This window comes from Panthera pardus, unplaced genomic scaffold (assembly GCF_024362965.1).
Source record: "Panthera pardus isolate Hobbes unplaced genomic scaffold, ASM2436296v1 HiC_scaffold_11, whole genome shotgun sequence".
Lineage (NCBI taxonomy): Eukaryota > Metazoa > Chordata > Mammalia > Carnivora > Felidae > Panthera > Panthera pardus.
Genome location: NW_026526666.1, coordinates 1,566,251 through 1,583,221, shown reverse-complemented (window position 1 = coordinate 1,583,221; position 16,971 = coordinate 1,566,251). Strand labels below are relative to the sequence as shown.

The 16,971-nt window shown below is 41.2% G+C and overlaps 1 protein-coding gene and 1 long non-coding RNA gene across 9 annotated transcripts in view; one reads left to right on the top strand and one right to left on the bottom strand.

Moving 5' to 3' along the window:
- Positions 1-79: 79 nt before the first annotated feature.
- PIP5K1A (phosphatidylinositol-4-phosphate 5-kinase type 1 alpha) overlaps positions 80-16,971 on the top strand; it is a 38,281-nt gene continuing 21,389 nt past the window's right edge. For 2 of the 8 annotated variants that reach the window (XR_008417275.1, XM_053889684.1), the window contains exons 1-2: positions 3,389-3,916; positions 13,408-13,446. Coding sequence is in view for 3 of the 8 variants with exons in the window: in XM_053889684.1 (XP_053745659.1) it covers positions 3,835-3,916; positions 13,408-13,446 (121 nt within the window). In the remaining 5 variants the exon portion in view is untranslated. Of the gene's footprint in view, positions 211-426; positions 588-3,387; positions 3,917-13,407; positions 13,447-16,971 lie in introns of those variants that run through there. The other 6 variants (XR_008417280.1, XM_053889678.1, XR_002075867.2 and 3 more) reach the window with 6 other exon arrangements.
- Positions 8,955-9,465, bottom strand: LOC128773049 (uncharacterized). The gene is made up of 2 exons (XR_008417296.1): positions 9,352-9,465; positions 8,955-9,086 (listed from the first exon to the last, which is right to left on the bottom strand). It is a non-coding gene; the product is annotated as an uncharacterized LOC128773049 (long non-coding RNA).

Sequence of the window (16,971 nt, the reverse complement as noted above, 5' to 3'; positions counted from 1 at the left end):
CAGAGGTAGCAGAGCTTCGAGAGGCTCCTAGTCCCTTCAGCCGCGCCTTCCTCACTCTGCAGCCCCGCCCACCGGGAACGCGGAGACCACCGAGCTCCCCGTTCCAGTACGCGCTGACCTGGACTGTGGAACGATTGGGCTCGGTGACTCCAGGAGTCCTACTACCCTAAGTCCAGAATTTAGGAGTCAACAAACTTTCACTTAGAAGAGGTCAGTCTTCTACCTCTGCTCCAGTCCATTTTCCATTCTGCTTCTAGTAGGAACCTTTCTAAAAACCCAGACTTTGTCACTCTTCTACTCGAAGATGTTTAATGACTCCCTATCATCTACGGGTTAAAGTCCAAAATCCTTGAGGCAGAATAGTAGTGTGTTTTAAGAGCATAGCTTTAGAGCCAGCCATACCTGAGTTTGAGTTTAAGATCTTTTAGCTGTGTGACTTTGGACAAGTTGCTGAATCTCAGTTTTCAACTGTAAACTGGAACTAGGGACGCCGGCTGGCGCAGTGGGTAGAGCACGCGACTCCTGATATCAGGGTCTTGAGTTCAAGCCCCACGTTGGGCGTGGAACCTACGTAAGAAAATAACAAGGTGGGACGAATAATACTTATATTTTAAAGTTGTTGCAAAGATTAAGAGATATTAATCTTGTAAACTGCTTAGCACAGGATTTAGTAAGCACATATGGTTAGTAGGTGCTAACTACTATTAACATGGCATTCAAGATCCTTCATAGTTTGGCCTCTCCCTACCTTTACAGCTTCACCTCCTGCCTCATTGTCCTATTCTAGTATCACTTTTCAATTCTTCGTCGTGCCTGCCTGCTTTTCCTTCTTAGGATTCTTTTCCTTACTTGTCTACCTGGCCAAATTCTGGCTCTATAAGACAGTAAAGTCTTCTACAGTCGCCAATCTCTCTTCCTGGCACAGTTTCCACAAACACGGAGGTCATGCCGCCTTGATTCTCTGGAATACTTCCAATATCAAATAGTCTGTGGTATTGTCAAGACCCTGTATCAACTTCTATCAACTTCTCTTCCTATCTTGTATTCTGAGAGTATGATTGTCAACCCATAGCACTTGTACATACTTTATGAATGGCAGCTATTACATTTTACTCTAATGATTTATGGGTCTGCCTCTCTCATTAGTCTGTGATCTTTCTGAGGGCGAGGACTTTATCTTCACCTGCGTATACCAGGAACTCTCATGGTGCCTAGGACATTGTTGGGGCTAAATAATGTCAATTCAGTGAATGAATTAATGAATGACAATTGAATGAATAAGGTACTCATCCTCTTATTTTGTGTCTAAGTTGATCTTGCTTGCCCCTAGCCCCCTCCATTCTGACCTTAGGGACTATTCTAAGATATGATAAAATCTGTGTGTGTGTGCATGTGTGTGCACACTCACATATTTCTGTCAAATCTGTATACGTGGACCTATTTTGAAATCACCAGATTGCTCTACTTTTCCAAAATATATATTGGTGAACTCCTTTTTCAATTTCCTTGGGGCACCAAGCCAACATGTCCTGCTTTGCCTCTGCCTCCACACCCTGCCACGTCACCCCAGGTCTTCTATGCCAGGAATGTTACTGGGGAAGAGTAGCTCTGTGACTAAGAGGACACCCCAGGGATTGAGTGGGAGTGGAGGCAGAGATAATGTAAAGGGGGAAAAGATGAGAGACACCCTGGCCCCACTTTTTGAATTTTGCTTTCATTCCTTCGTATATTCAGGAGACATGTATTATGCACCTACTTTGTGCCAGGCACAAAGATGCTTGAGATATAAAATGCTTGAGATATGAAAATGGGTAAGATGTAATCTTTGCCCTGAAATATTCAGTCTTGTGAGGAAGACAACAAGTAAACAGACTGACATAGTACCATGTAGTAGGAGTAATAGCAGCCATTTTCTGGTACATAAAGAGAAACAAAGACCCCTAAGAAGCTACAAAACAGGGATCTCTTCTTTTCAGGAGGGCTGAAATCAAATTCATAGATCAAATCCCAGGGAGAAGATCCCTCTATTTGACCTACTGCCTGTGTGAGTCAGGGCTTTATTGGTCTATTTCCAATTTTTAAATCAGAAACAGCTTTATTTCTACACCAGCTGATTTCTAAAATAACTCAGGAAATGGTAGCAACTCCATGCCTTTTATGGACACAAGTATAATTTATTCAATAAATATTTATTTGACCTATGAGCCAAATCCTGTGCTAGACAGTGTGCTCCCACCTGTCTAGTTCCTGTACTGTTAGTTGGGTGGAGGGGTATATGTATAGGCAACCGTAAAATACTTCAGTGTCGTTCAATTCCATTGCTATTGAATGAAATGGCAAATCATGTAGTTTGTCTACCTTCAGTACCCAATGGAATATGAATAATCCAGCAAGTGGCAGCAGGGAAACAATTATTTCTATCTTGAGAGAGGGGTAGAAGGCAGAGGTAAATAGGCAGTGGTAGTCTCTGGACTTCATGGTCCTAGGTTCCCTTTCGAGGACCCGGAAGACATCCGGATAGAGGATAACCAGGCCATCTTGGGGGCTGCAAACCAAGACCCCCCCCCCCCCCCACACACACACAATTTCTCTTCATTTATTAATTTCACAAATAATTATTGAGCCGCTACCATGTACAGGCTCACAAGATGGGAGGAGCTGGAGATACAAGAGTGAAACAGTCTTTGCTTTTCAGCAGCTTACAGTCCGATCAGTCTTCAGCTCCCCATCTGGTTTTCACAATCTCCAGGGTACTTTATTAATCCGAACGCTAGACTAGAATGGGGAATTTCTCTGTGCAGTTCGGTGCACTGATTAACAGAACCAAGGGTTTGCCTGGATCGCAGATAGATTGTGATATGGTCGCCTTCCGTGGCTTTTTCTGAGAGGTCTTCTGAATTCTATAACTGTGCCCAGCATTGCGCTTGAAGCCAAGTGTAGATCTGTCTTGAATGTCATTCAGAGGAAGGCAAGACAAGCACGCATGTTAAGCCAAACAGTAAACAAGCAGTAAAGCCGGAAGAATAGTCGCATGTGATGTTTTGTGATATTCAAGGGCTTAACGTCGCTGAGTTGACAACAGCGCCTCGGTGGGGAGCTCTAACCCTGGGCTCTAAAACTGAAGGCCAGCCGGGCCGGCTCTTACTTATCCCGAGCTCCGGCAACTCAGCCGGGTCCTTTCCAGAGACGAATTTAACTGGACCCACAGAGCCACCGTAGCGCTGGTTCACAGTCGGGGAAGAGCTAGTCTTCGACCTGTGGATTCGTTAGGGCAAGAGGAACCCGTGTAATGTGACCAACACCAGCCTTCCGATTGGCTCTCAGGGCCTCCCTCTTCTCCTCCCCATTAAGTGGGCTGGAACGCTGGAAAGGTTACGCGCATGCGCAGTTCCCGGATTTCCCCTGGCCACCGAGTGGAGCAGTGAGGTTGGGCGATAAACAGGCTGTGGCTGGGGAGGAGGGGCGGGGACGTTTGTTCCTCCGGGACTTTTCACGCCCCCCTATTTCGTTAGGTGTGGTTAGGTTCGGACGCGGGGTCCTGGCGGCGGGCTGGAGCCTACTTCTTTGTGAAAGGGGAAAGTAGCTCCCTCGGAGCACTGGTGAAGTTGCGGAGCGGGTGCGAGACGGCGGTTTTCCCCTATGCCAGCCAAATGGTGCGGCCCTGAGCTGTTTCAGGACCCAGCCCGACGTGTCTGAGAGAGGCCCCGGAGGGGGCAGGGAGGTGGCCCGCAGAACGCGGGTTCTGTGAAGAGACGTGGAGAAAATTCGACTCGGAGAAGAGGAAGAGCCCGATTGAAAGGGAGCGAGGCCGCTGAGGGGGAGGGGGCTGCCAAGATGGCGTCGGCCTCCTCAGGGCCGTCGTCGGTCGGGTTTTCATTCGCGGATCCCGGCGTCCCTTCCTGCGCCTCGTCCTCAGGTAATCATGGCGGGGCGTGGGCAGGGGGCTGATGGCGGCTGTGCGATGGGAACGAGAGCGAGACCTGGGAGGGCACCTGTAACGGGATGTCCGAGGAGTTGCCGGTAAGGAGGACGGAGATTGGGTTTTCAAATAGGGCTTTCTGAGCGGGCAGGGGGAGTCTGAGGAAAGGATGGATTTGATTGAGGAAAGGGAGGCTCTCAAAAACACAAGCTGTCTTCGAGGAGACCGACTTGAGAACTTGAAAAGGGATGGAGATTGAAAATGGGGGTAGGAGGGTAACAGAAGGGAAACCGAAAGAAGTAGAGAAAACTGAAGTAAACGGAGGCCTTGTATTTAGAGGAATTAGTGTGAGAGGCAGGTGGAATTCAAGTTGACTATGGGGTTAATCGGATAAAAATGTGGAAGAGAAGCCATGGGGTTAAAACATGTTTAAGGGTTATGTGACGTTTTCTTTGGATTGCTGAGGAATTAGGGAATTGTGGGTTTTGTTGGGGGTGGGAGTTATTGGAGACCTTTTTCCTTAGAGGCCTCCCCCCTCGTGCGTCATCCCTTCCCAGTGCCGACCCCCGCGCACGCGCTCGACCCACATGCATTTATATCAGACACCCTCCTTGGAGGATTCCCATTTCCAGACTGCCCACCTTTGGGAAGGAATAGGGCGTTTTGAAGGAAGGCGGAAAATTAGAGTCATGAAAGTCATGAAGTCATGAAGTTTCTAGACCCTAGAAAACAGATGGAGAAGATGGAATGATGCACACTAGAGGCTGAGAGAGGTTGTGATGGGAATTAGGCCTGGGAATGATGGAGTGCTTGGGAGGTGGTTGTACGTGCTGTGGAGAAATATTGCATAATAGGAAATGCACTGGAAGAATGCTTAGGCTGTATCAGGAAACCGGCACTTGGAGCACTGAGCCAGGGTAGTTAGAAACTACTGGAGATTGAGGCAGGGCGGAGGAGCCCACAAGAAAAGCAGCAGATTGTGTGTAGGAGGGAAAATGCGTGTAAGTGTGGGGAGGTGGGTGGAAATTGAGTCAAACTGTTCTAGAGCTTCCATCAGAAATGTCTGGTGTTCCACAGTTACTGTTGCCTCTACAGGCAGGAGAAGCTGTCAGATGTTGGATGCTGTACTTGAGAGGTTGACATTTCCTTAGGCCTGCGATTGCATCCTTGCCTTTTGACTTGGCTAAATAGAGGGTTCCCGCTTTCATATTCCAGCTGGGATGAGCTTTGCTACATGGTCACAAGTATCTTCTTCATAAGCTGCAGTTTTATTTATGTACATCTATTTTTAGTTTCTTGAGAGGTGTTTTTTGCCTTTCCTGTAAAAGCATTAGAGGACCAGAGCAACTCGTGTTGCATTCTAAGTGCGAAGGATGAGGTAAAATAACAGGTGTTTTTCTAGCGTAGTCCCTTAATTTAAACCTTTTCTCTCTTTCCCCCAATGCAGAAAAGAAGGTTGTGTGTAGTTCTTAAGCTTATAAGAAGTTAGGTGTTCTATTAGAACCAGGGTAACCTTAAAAGCCATGTATTTATGTTCCAGGATTTGATTCAGCCTCTGTCCCATGGAAGTATTGGCCATGTGGGCAGATTTAGGAGTAAAGGAAAATTTCTTTTGTCACTTAATGGAATCATCTTCCTCCTCTTTCATCTCTACTGCTTTGGATAGTCCTGCTGTCTTTTTCAGATGTCATTGTTTGATATTTTTATGTTTCTATGTTTACTGCCAGATCCTACAGCTAGCAGTTAGTAATTCAGATGGTGTAAATGTTTTTGTCCTATTGTGTTTTCACCAGAAAATAAAATACTGGGTTTCAGTGGACGTTACAGCTCCTTGACTCCATGATGTTCATATGAGAAGTCAAGGTATAAAAATGTCTAAAAATAGCTTCAGATTCTTACTTTTGTTTCTCACACCTTCCATCTTTGCTTCTTTGACAAATGTTGAAACAATTGGATTAAGAAATTAAGAAAAAGTGTTTATAAATAATCCTGAAAACCTGATGGGATTTTTGTGTCCAGATCCATAGTGTTGACTTTTTTTGTGTATCTTCACTTTCACTTAGGTTTGGCCTTAGTAAATTTAATTTAATAAAATATTTCATTCTAAGGATGTGATTGAAGAAGAAGGATATTAGATTCTGATGCAAAAAAAGGCTATTAGAGTTTTTTTTTAATTTTTATTTTTTTTAATGGGTTTTATTTGTGATTGGGGGTGAGTGTTGCTGTGTCTGGATGGTACCAGGGGAATTAGGACATTGACATGAATGAGTGATAGTTTATGATTTCCTAAATTGTTAAAGGTAAGAAGGCTGGCTTTGTAGAAATTCAAGTAGGAGATTGTGTGTGTGGGTTTTGTAACCATTCTAAAACCAATTTATTGTTCTTAGATGTTTAGCTGAGCTCACTTAAGTTTTGGTGGAACTCTCTTTGACAATATTGAAAATGGATTCAAGGTTAAGAACGTTAGGATTCAGGGATAGATTGATGTCTTAGATAAGCTGCCTATAACCTTTGGAGGCTCAAAATCTTTTGGAATTCAAATTAAGAAGGACAGATTATTTGGAACAGTCATTCCCTGTCTAGATTATTTCACCATTAAGTCAGAGCTGGTCTTTTATTCTGCTGACATGTGAAATACAGAGGTTAGATCAAACCATACACTCTAAGTGATGTTTGACATCTTTTCCCATTGGAATAATTAATTACCATGTTTCGATTTGGGGGAAGCAGTTATAAATGAATATCAGCTTACAGCAGCCATCATCATGTGCTTGTTCTTAACACTTTGTTAATAAAAGTTGATGCAGTTTGCCTTCTAGTCTCAGCTATTTGGTGTGCAAAGGAAATTTATTCCTTCTTTTGCTTTCTCCCCATCCTCATTATTTGGACAGTGGCACCACTTAAAAATAAAATTAGCCCTGATGAGGTGCTGTTGACAGTATGACCATCTGTCACACCGGTGTGCAGAGAGCCTGTTTCCCTATCTGTAGTTTGACTAGTTTATCAAGAGCTTGAAATTCAGGGGCGCCTGGCTGGCTCAGTTGGTAGAGCATGTGACTCTTGATCTTAGGGTTGTGAGTTCAAGCCCTACATTGCTGTACAGAGGTTACTTAAAAACAAAATCTTAAAAAAAAAAAAAAAAGGATTTGAAATAAGCCACTGCATCCCTTTTTTAAACTACCATGAAGGGAGTAAGGAGTTTCTGTTTTGGAGACTTGATTTGAAGGAGTTAGAAAGTAAAGTTAGAATGCTAAGGTGTACACTGTTCTCTGAAATAAGAGCTTTGTGATAAAATCATGCGTGACTCCCCCAAGAAAAAGTACTCGAAACATTAGAAGATCATGAACCTGTAGTTCCTTTTTGCTTCAGACAAGAACATTTCTGAAATTGTGGCCCTTCACCTATGTGATTTTATCATGAGCACAAATGATTTGGAAATAACTTTATAGCTCCTTTCCTGACTTCATGTAACTGCTGAGGGAAACCCCAGAGAACACAGGACTGAAGCATTTTTGCTTGGGACCTTTATAGTAGGGCCAGCCTCATAAATCCTTGATTTTGGTAGCTCTCTTCTTCCCAGAAGAGCCCTACTAGTCAATTAGCCTGTAATCTGATAACTCCAAATGGTAGGGATTTTGTTGAGTATTTTGTTGTTGTTGTTGTCTGTGTTCTGTCTTGTTCTCTAGAGAGAGAATGAGTGTGTGTGCACGCTCGTGTGAGGGGGAGGGGAGGGAGAAAGAGAGCGCATCTTAAGCTGGCTCCACTCTCAGTCTAAGGCTCAATCTCATGACCTTGGGATCATGACCTGAGCCGAAATCAAGAGTTGGACACTCAACTGACTGAGCCACCCAGGCGCCCATCCGTGTTCTTTGTGTCCAGTGTAAAACATTTGTAGGCTGGTCCTTTACCCTTCAGTGCTTCTGTTCTAGTGGATAGTAATACAATTTAAGCCACTTTACTGGAGTGAGAAACTGAAATTTGGAAATATAAAGATAGAACAGAATGTCATGTAGTCAGAATATGACTAGGTTCACCATTTTGGTTGACATTTTGTAAGTAGGGAGAGATATTGCTGTTTGTTTTCTCCATTAGGGTTTTGACACTTCTTTTTTACTTTTGTTCCCTTGGGTAGATTCTGACAGAAAACTGACATCGGAATGTCACTGTTTTTGTTTAACCATTTATTTCTGCCATGGCTGCTCAAACTTGGTCAAGTATGCTTATACAGATTTTTTAGGTGTCTAGTATCAGATATTAATTGGTAATAATGTACTGATAAGTTGGCTTTGGATTCAAAATTGTATGTTTTGTTGGTTTCTGTGTGCGGTTCTGGGTTGATACAAACGTCTTCTGATTAATATTTGCCCAAATAGGTGCCAGCTACTAGTTATTACATGTTTTATTAGTCTGTGTTTCTTTGATAATATAATGGAAACTGTAGCCTGTGAAGTGAATAACAGAGATAAAACCAGGCCAAAGACAGAACTGGGGATAAAGAAGGAAGGTGGTTATTTTTATCCTTTAATCTGGATATTTTCTTTCCTAGAATTTTAGGGTATTCTTGCTTGACATAAAGTAAGAGCAAAGTTGTTAGTTTCTTCTCTCTTTCTGTTGACTGGGTGTGTTTCTTGATCATAGATAAAAGTATGTTTGAGGAAGTATACTATTTTCTGATAGCCTGGTAGAGGGAATCTCTGTTTCTCTGTGTTCCAAACCCCAGTCCGCCATTCAGTCTCAAAGAGAGAGTGTTTGGGTTGATGGTATTTATTTCCTAGAGGAAACCCCTTCCTAGCCAGTTTCCCCTATCTCGCTTCACTCCCCCACCCTTTCCTATCAAAGGAGAGCATTGTTTAGTTTCTGTGTATGTGTTGATTGGTTTTGTTCACACTTCCTGTGAGCTTCCATCATTCTTTTTACAGTTTTCTATTTGAAATGAACTTTTTTTCCTCAACCACTCCATTTTTTTAAACTTTGTCTCCCAGTCATTTTTCTTTCTTCTCCTGTGAAATTCCAGTCTGTTTGTTTGTAATGGCTGTAGACAATATGTATTTCTTTTTAAAGGTTTTATTTTTTTTAAGGATAATTTTTAAGTTTATTTATTTTGAGAGAGAGAGAGAGCATGCACGCAAGTGGGACAGGGGCAGAGAGAGAGAGAATCCCAAGCAGGCTCTGCATCCCTGAAGATTTTTTTTTTTTAATTTTTTTTTTCCTTTCTTTATTTTTTTTTTTAAATTGTTTTTAATGTTTATTTATTTTTGAGACAGAGACAGACAGAGCATGAACAGGGGAGGGTCAGAGAGAGAGGGAGACACAGAATCCGAAACAGGCTGCAGGCTCTGAGCGGTCAGCACAGAGCCTGACGTGGGGCTCGAACCCACGGACCGTGAGGTCATGACCTGAGCTGAAGCCGGACGCTCAACCGACTGAGCCACCCAGGCGCCCCTGAAGATTTTATTGTTAAGTAATCTCTACACCCAACATGGGGCTCGAACTTAGAACCCCGAGGTCAGGAGTCACATGCTCTACTGACTGAGCCAGTCAGTTGTCCCTGTAGACAATGTATTGGTAAACATCTGATTCCAGAAAAAGCTCCTTTCTGTTGAGTCTGAGGAAGACTTTGGCAAGAGTAAGGAGGGCAAGTTCTTTGCAGGGAGTTCAGTATATCTTATTATTTACCTTATATACTTAACTGAGCAATGTGGGTTTAACCCAGAAGAAGCACTATCCCAAAGATCAGCAGTGTTGATGGGGAGTGGTCTAAAGGAAGGTAAGCAAGGGAAGTTGTGGGGAAAGAATGGGAAGAGGTCTTTTTAGCATACATAATCAGCTGAAGTAGAGTAGATTTCCAGTGAACAATGTAGGTAAACAAACTTGGTAAACTTCAAGTTTTCATTGACAAGAACCTGTATAGGGACACCTGGGTGGCCTCAGTTGGTTAAGTGTCTGACTCTTGATATCGCTCAGGTCACGATCTCACAGTTTATGATTTCAAGCCCTGCTTTGGGTTCTGGGCTGACAGTGTGGAGCCTACTTGGGATCTTTTCTCTCCCTTTCTCTTTGCCCCTCCCCCACTCGTGCTCTCTTTCTCTCAAAAAATAAATAAAAATAAACTTAAAAAAAGAACCTGTATAAAAGGGATGACAACAAAGTAACATTATCTCTTATTTTCCTTGTAATTGCCTTGAAGTGCATTGTTTGGGGCAATGATATCATTAAAATTATAGACTTTCTCTGCTAAAGCCTGTACATTCTGATCCATCAAGAGTCCTTGCTTTTTGAGGATAGATAGAGCCAGGTTTGGAAATAGGAGGTGGTGATCTGCCAAGAAATCAAATACTTTTTGGCCATGAGTGGCTTATCCAGGAGACTCCTGTCTCTTCGGAAGGACACAATTTTTTTTCAACCAAAGTTTTAGTGCCAAGAAAACATATATGAGGCCTGAGAACCATGAAATTTGCCTTGTAGAAGTAAAAGTTTATCACTAGAGGGAAATGAAGAGGTATTTTAATTAACCTCATTTTCCAAATCTGGAAACTGAGGTTCAGAGAGCTTGTTACTAGTGGCAGAGGTGTTGTAGAAAGGCTGTATGTTACCAGGATGAGTTTTAGTAATCTTGTAACTCATTTCCTTGCTACTTAGTTGGCTGTTATCTGAGGTGACCTCAGGACTGGTAGATCAAACTGCTTTGTAGCTTTTGTTTCTAGGAGCATCCTTGGCTTTCTGACTTTTTTCTAGAAGATCCTTAGGAAAACTTGACACTTGATAGGAAACAACATTTAGCTTTCCTCTGGGATGTGGCTTGGTTTAGTCCTTATTGAGGGGGTGGTAATGGTACCTTTTTGTTTGTTTCTAAACAGTTTTTTGAGTGCTTAGGAGGTGGGCTGATACCTCAAACATATTTCTCAGTATTTTCATTTGGAGAACATGTTGTGCCTCGCACCTACAGGGGTGTAATTAAAATGGCTTTCAGTATTTCAGGGTAACAAGGACCAGAGAGATTGCTTTAGAAAGTGCAGCAGATAACTGGGCTGATTGTGTTTCTGTTTTGTGTAGGTTTTTGCTTTTGCCTTTTTTTTCCTTTTAAAACCTCTGGCTCTCACTCTTCTCAACCAAGAGAACCCCTGAGAGTTAGCATTTTGCTTCCCAAAAGTCTGTTTATATCTCTTTGTGCTCTGTGTAGGTATCCTTGACACGTTTGATGTGGTAGTATTGGAAAGTCATTGAGCTAGGTCTCTGGGATTGCTTCTGTAGGACTTGCCCAGGCGCAACTCCAGTTGTCTGAGGAATGCACATCCGGCCAGCCTCTGGCGTCCCCAAATTATATGTGTACTTCAAACATTGAAGTCAGTCACACACTGCCTCTTAGTTTTTCATCTGATGGATGATGTCATCTCATCTCCAACGGAAATGCTTCTGTTCTGAAAGTGCAGGGAGAGGCTCTGGTATTAAGGCCAAGTCTGTTTTGTTCTACACTCTGGTGGGGGGAGAAACAACTCTAATGTCGGAGGTTTTTATGGTCGGGAAATATCTTTATTTCAGTTATCTCCTCTTTTAAAGTCAACTCATTTCCCCTTCTGAAGTTTGCTTTTTTATACTTCTCAGAATTATATTGATGGTTTTTCTTTTCCTCTACATTTTCTCCTTCTTAATAGTGAATATTAGTCTGCAAGTAGTTCAGTGCTAACAAGCAAATATATGGAGAATCCCATTGGTGTTTTGCCAAGTGACTAGAAACCAGCCCCTCCAGTACCTTTTTCATCAGAAACATAAGTTAGGGTGGGGCTGAGGACCAAAATGGAGTGCTTCCTTAAGACTGGTCCAGAGTTCTCCGAAAAGTACTCTGTGACGTGGTGTGATGATTCAGTGTTGTATTTTAGCAAACTTGATTGGATTGTTTCCACTTTAGCACTTGACTGGTTCAGCTGTTTTGAAATTATTTTAGTAACATTAAAGATTTCCCAGCTTATTTTCATAATTTGGAGGGTAGATCTTTTATATTTTTCAGGGCCTGGTATCCAGGAGATGCGCTGAAATTAAGTACCCGTTTTATAGGAAAATACTGATATTCTGGAGGACATGAAAGATAAACCTCTTCAGAGAGAGCCTCTTATATGTGCTGATGAATGTTTCAGGTTGTACAAACATCTCAAAGTGATTTGTGGCAGAGAGTGAGTGTAGAGGAGTCATGCTTATTTGTAGCTTGGGATTGTGTGCATTCTGGACATTCTCTTTTCACATTTTTCTTCTAGTGTATCTCTGCAGCCGCTCACTATGATTATAATGAGCTTGAGATAATGTGTGAGGAGGGAGTGATATTGGTCTGTATGTGTGGGACTATCTTGTAGTGGTTTACTAGGGAAAATGGAGTAGTAAAGCCATCCCTGTGTATCTCTTTTCTTTAATTATGAAATTATCTATGTAATTATTTTTTCCAGAAATTTTACATAGATAAGGGAAAATTAATATTTAAAATTACAAAATCAACCTAATTTTGGATCTTTTCATTGTATGTAAATACATGTGAATTTATAGATAAGTGTTTGACAAAAGTATTGTACTATATAATTTTTTTAACTTTTTTCATATCCTATTCTTAAATATACATAAGAATAATAGTTTATATATTCTATTCATGACATGATTTATATCACCAATCTCCTTTTGTTTAGATTTTTTTCTAATTACAGTATCTATCCAATAATAGTTATTACATACAATGCTGCAGTAAATATCTTTGTATATACGTCTTTATCCACTTGGCTATTTCTTTAGGATAAATTCTCACTTCTAGGTCAAATTGTATATATATGTTTTTAAGACTTTTTGCTAGGCATGACCAGATTATCCTTCAAGAATGGAAGACCCTCAAATAAAATGTACATACATTTTTTTTAAATTTATTTTTATTTATTTATTTATTTTTTTTAATTTTTTTTTTTTCAACGTTTTTTATTTATTTTTGGGACAGAGAGAGACAGAGCATGAACGGGGGAGGGGCAGAGAGAGAGGGAGACACAGAATCGGAAACAGGCTCCAGGCTCCGAGCCATCAGCCCAGAGCCTGACGCGGGGCTCGAACTCATGGACCGCGAGATCGTGACCTGGCTGAAGTCAGTCGCTTAACCGACTGCGCCACCCAGGCGCCCCACATTTTTTTTTAAAGGGTAGATGCCTATATACAGATGAGCTTTGCACCTGAAATTTTCTTGTCAATATGAAACCACTCCAGAGTGAAATGATTTGGGTTACAAATTTTGTGACCACTCTTGGAATTTTCTGCCAGAGCTTCTCTTGTTTTTTGGACGTTTACTCAGAACTGCAAAAAAATTGTACATTTCAAGTATGGTGCTGGGGATCGGGTTAAGTAAGCCCTGTTCACAATTTTAAACTTTAGAGGGGTTTTGTTTTTGGTTTTTTAATATGCTTATTCTGCTGTAAGCAAGTAGAACCCTCGAAGTAAGTGATAACTTTCTGTTTTTCCTCATTTAGGTTTCAACTTTCTGTGCTGTGGGGTCAGCCGTAAGAGAGGTAGATCTGATGTGTATCTGTGCTGAAGAAGCATGAGCTCCTCGCAGTAACTAGCAGCCAGCGTCTTTTCCCCATAACAGTGACAGACTTTGTGTAGTGGTCACTACATGGCCTTCTTCTGGGAAGGCTGTGGGTGTCTTGCAAGCATTATTTGATACTAGCTCCCATTTCTCTCTGCCCTTCCCAAAAAAGATGCTATCTTAACACAGAAAGTTCTTTTCTTACAGTTCCACAGTATGATACAAATCAGTCAACTACCTTTTGTCTCCCTCAAAATCTTCACATAACTTCCTTTCCTTTTGTTTCATTAAATTAGTCCAAACTCTTCTTCTTTTCCCTTTCTACTGCATTTTTCATTTCTCTGACCCTTCCCATCCTGTAGATAGGTTTCCTAATTCACATGCAGATAATAGTTACCAGTTATTTATAGAGCATTTATCATATGTTAAATGCTATACGTGATTTAATTCTCTTAACAGCCATATGAGGAACATGTTATTATTTGCTTATTTTATACATGAGGTAACCAAGGCCTAGAGAGTTTTCACTAACTTGTGCAAGCTTGCCTAGTTAGTGATGGATCAGGTATTCAAACCTCAGGTGTTCTGATTTCAGAGCCCACATTTCTACCCACTGTGCTGCTATTGCTCCCCTGACTAATCTGAAAGTCTGTGTGTGAACTAATGTGATTTTAAACCAGATTAACTATTTATTGTTGAATGGTTACTGACTGAACCAGGAATCCTTGGTGAAGGAGAAAGTAGTACAGAAGACAACTTCCCCTTCTGACCTTAGCTCTCCTAGAAAAACAACAAAATTCTGAGTTCTTCTGTGCATAAGATGTGGAGTTATTGATTCTTTCATTCTTTCAGAAAGTATCTTAGAAGTTAACGTGCCAAGGATTGGTTATGCATTATGCATTCAGTTCCAAGATCCCTAAAACAAAACAAACACAAAAAGTTTGTCTATCAGATGCCTTCTTTTTGTCCACTGAAAATTCAATAATCCTAAAAGCCTTATGCTTTTAATCAGAGCCAGTCATGGTCCCACACACACCAAAAAGAAAACTCTAATCTGAGATGGAGTTCTTTTTTTGTCTCCAAGTTATTGATGTTTTATTACAGAGACAAAAAGGTACTTTTCTATTACTAGTGAGGACCTTAACGTCTGTAAAACTGCTCTTGCAAATATTAGACTTGAAAGAGGTTTCTACTGCTCTAGAATACAGGCATTATTTGGTCCAGAACAAATATAACTTCACTAAAAGAAGCAAAAGGTATTTTCCTACTCTTCTTGCCAGTAACATTGATGACTGTTACCAGAGGGACAGAATTGTCATTATTGTTAATTTAAGATGGAGAGGAGGAGGACTGAAGGAGAAGGACTCTTATCAGTGAAAATGAAAAAAAGATTTCCTTGTCTCGAAGAAATGCAAGGTCTCAGGGGAAGAAAATTGTGTTCATATTGTCTTTTAGAAGTTCTGAGATTAATTTAGTTTAGTAGAGTATTCTAGTTCCCTTGGTGCTTGCTTGGGCTCTCTAGACACTAGGTGGCCAGGAAATTGAAAACAAAACTCTCTTAGAAGAGAGTTGAATTGGGGATTAGGAATGTGAATTCGTGTTCTGGCTCTGTCACTACCTTTGCTTTCTGATTTTTGAGCACATCCCTTAATGCTTTTGCTTTTACTTAAAAAAGAAGATTAGACTAAAATTCTCAAAGGCCCTTTTGGAATTACTTTTTTCATAATATAAATGGTTATTGATTTGTTAGCTTGACAATGGGCAAGTAGCTTTGTTTATGACTGAAGGAGCTGAGTTTTCAACTTTTGTTTAAAAATCAACTTTCATCAATAGCTATAGATTTCAGGGGCGCCTGGGTGGCTCAGTCAAACATCTGACTTTCCCGGTTGTGGGAGCCCCGCACGGGTCGGGCTCTGCACTGGGTGTGGAGCCTGCTTGAGATTATCTCTCTCCCTCTGTCTCTGCCCCTCCCCATATCCTGGGGTGTCTTTCTCTCTCTCTCTCAAACAAACAAACAAACAACCCATCTGTAGATTTTAGCCAGACTGAGCTTGTGTTGTTAGAATTTTTTAAAATTCCCAAAGTGAGTACACCCTTGCATCTCTAGGTCTTTTCCATTTTCTTCTTTCTGCAGAGTAACTAGGGTTCGATATTGCCATGGTTGTTTCTATATCATCTATTGTCCCGGTCAAAAATAAGTTATTTGAACGATTAATTTTTTTCTGATGCAGCCTTTTTGTCAAGGCTTCATTTCTTGCTTTCAGTGCTGCAACATTAGTTGTTTAGAATGTTTCTTGGTCCAGGGCCTGTTAATGAGAAGGAGTCCCATAGTCATGAAGGAAACAGACTATGGACATGACTTGGGAATTTAGTGCAATATATAAAGAATTTTACTTCAGAACTTCATCTGGGTGCTTACTTTTTACCAGAGAAACCTCTCAGAAAGAAGCCAGGTCAGACGAAGTTGATTATCCAGACTTGTTTCCTTCTGTGGTATTTTTTCCCTAAACTTTTAATTATAAAATTTTTAAGCCATACGCAAAGTAGAACGAAAACTATAAAGAACCTCCTGTGCCCATCATCTAGCTTCAGCAGCAATATTTTGCAAGTTGGTTGCATCTATTCTCCCATTTCCCTACCTCCACCCCTTAGAATATTTTAAAGCAATCCCAGTCTTCATGTGATTTCAGCATAAATACTTCATAATGTTATTCCTACAGATCGGGACTGTATTTTAGGGGGAAAAGGAGGGAGGGAGTTATGACATAACCATAGTAGTATTGTCACATCTACAAAATTAGTAGTCGTTATTTATTTCTCCTCTCAAGGTTCCTGTCCCAGAAATCTTTTTAGTTTACTACTTATCTGATCAGCATCCAAACAAGTTTCATACATTATACTTGGTGGATATGTCTCTTAAGTCCTTAATTTAAATGGTTCCCAAAGCCTGTAGTACTGTTTTAAGGGTCAAATGAGATACGTTTGTAAGCTTTCAAAGTGCTATACAAATAAACATTTTGCCAGTGGAAAGAAATACTTTCTAAAAAAGTAACAGCATTTCCGTTGAGTCTTGCAGTCAGCATTAAGGAAAACTAGGAGGATCTGCCCAAGTGATAGCAGAAAAAAAAAGAAAAATTTGTGAGCTCCTCTAGGTCAGGAACATAAAACTCTGTCCATAGTGCCTGGCATCGTTCCTGACATGTAACAGATGATCAATTAATAGTTTTTAAATAAATGAATGAGGTGGGGGAGCAGAAATAATTCAGCATTGAACTGGTGTTGGGAGGTGTTAAAATTGAGCTGGCGAGAGGTGGGTCCAGGACCTTTTTTTTTTTTAATTTTTTTTTAAATGTATGTTTATTTTTGACAGACAGAGACAGAGTGCAAGTGAGGGAGGAGCAGAGAGAGAGGGAGACACAGAATCGGAAGCAGCCTCCAGGCTCTGAGCTGTCAGCACAGAGCCCAACACAGGGCTCCAACTCACAAACCGTGAGATCATGACCTG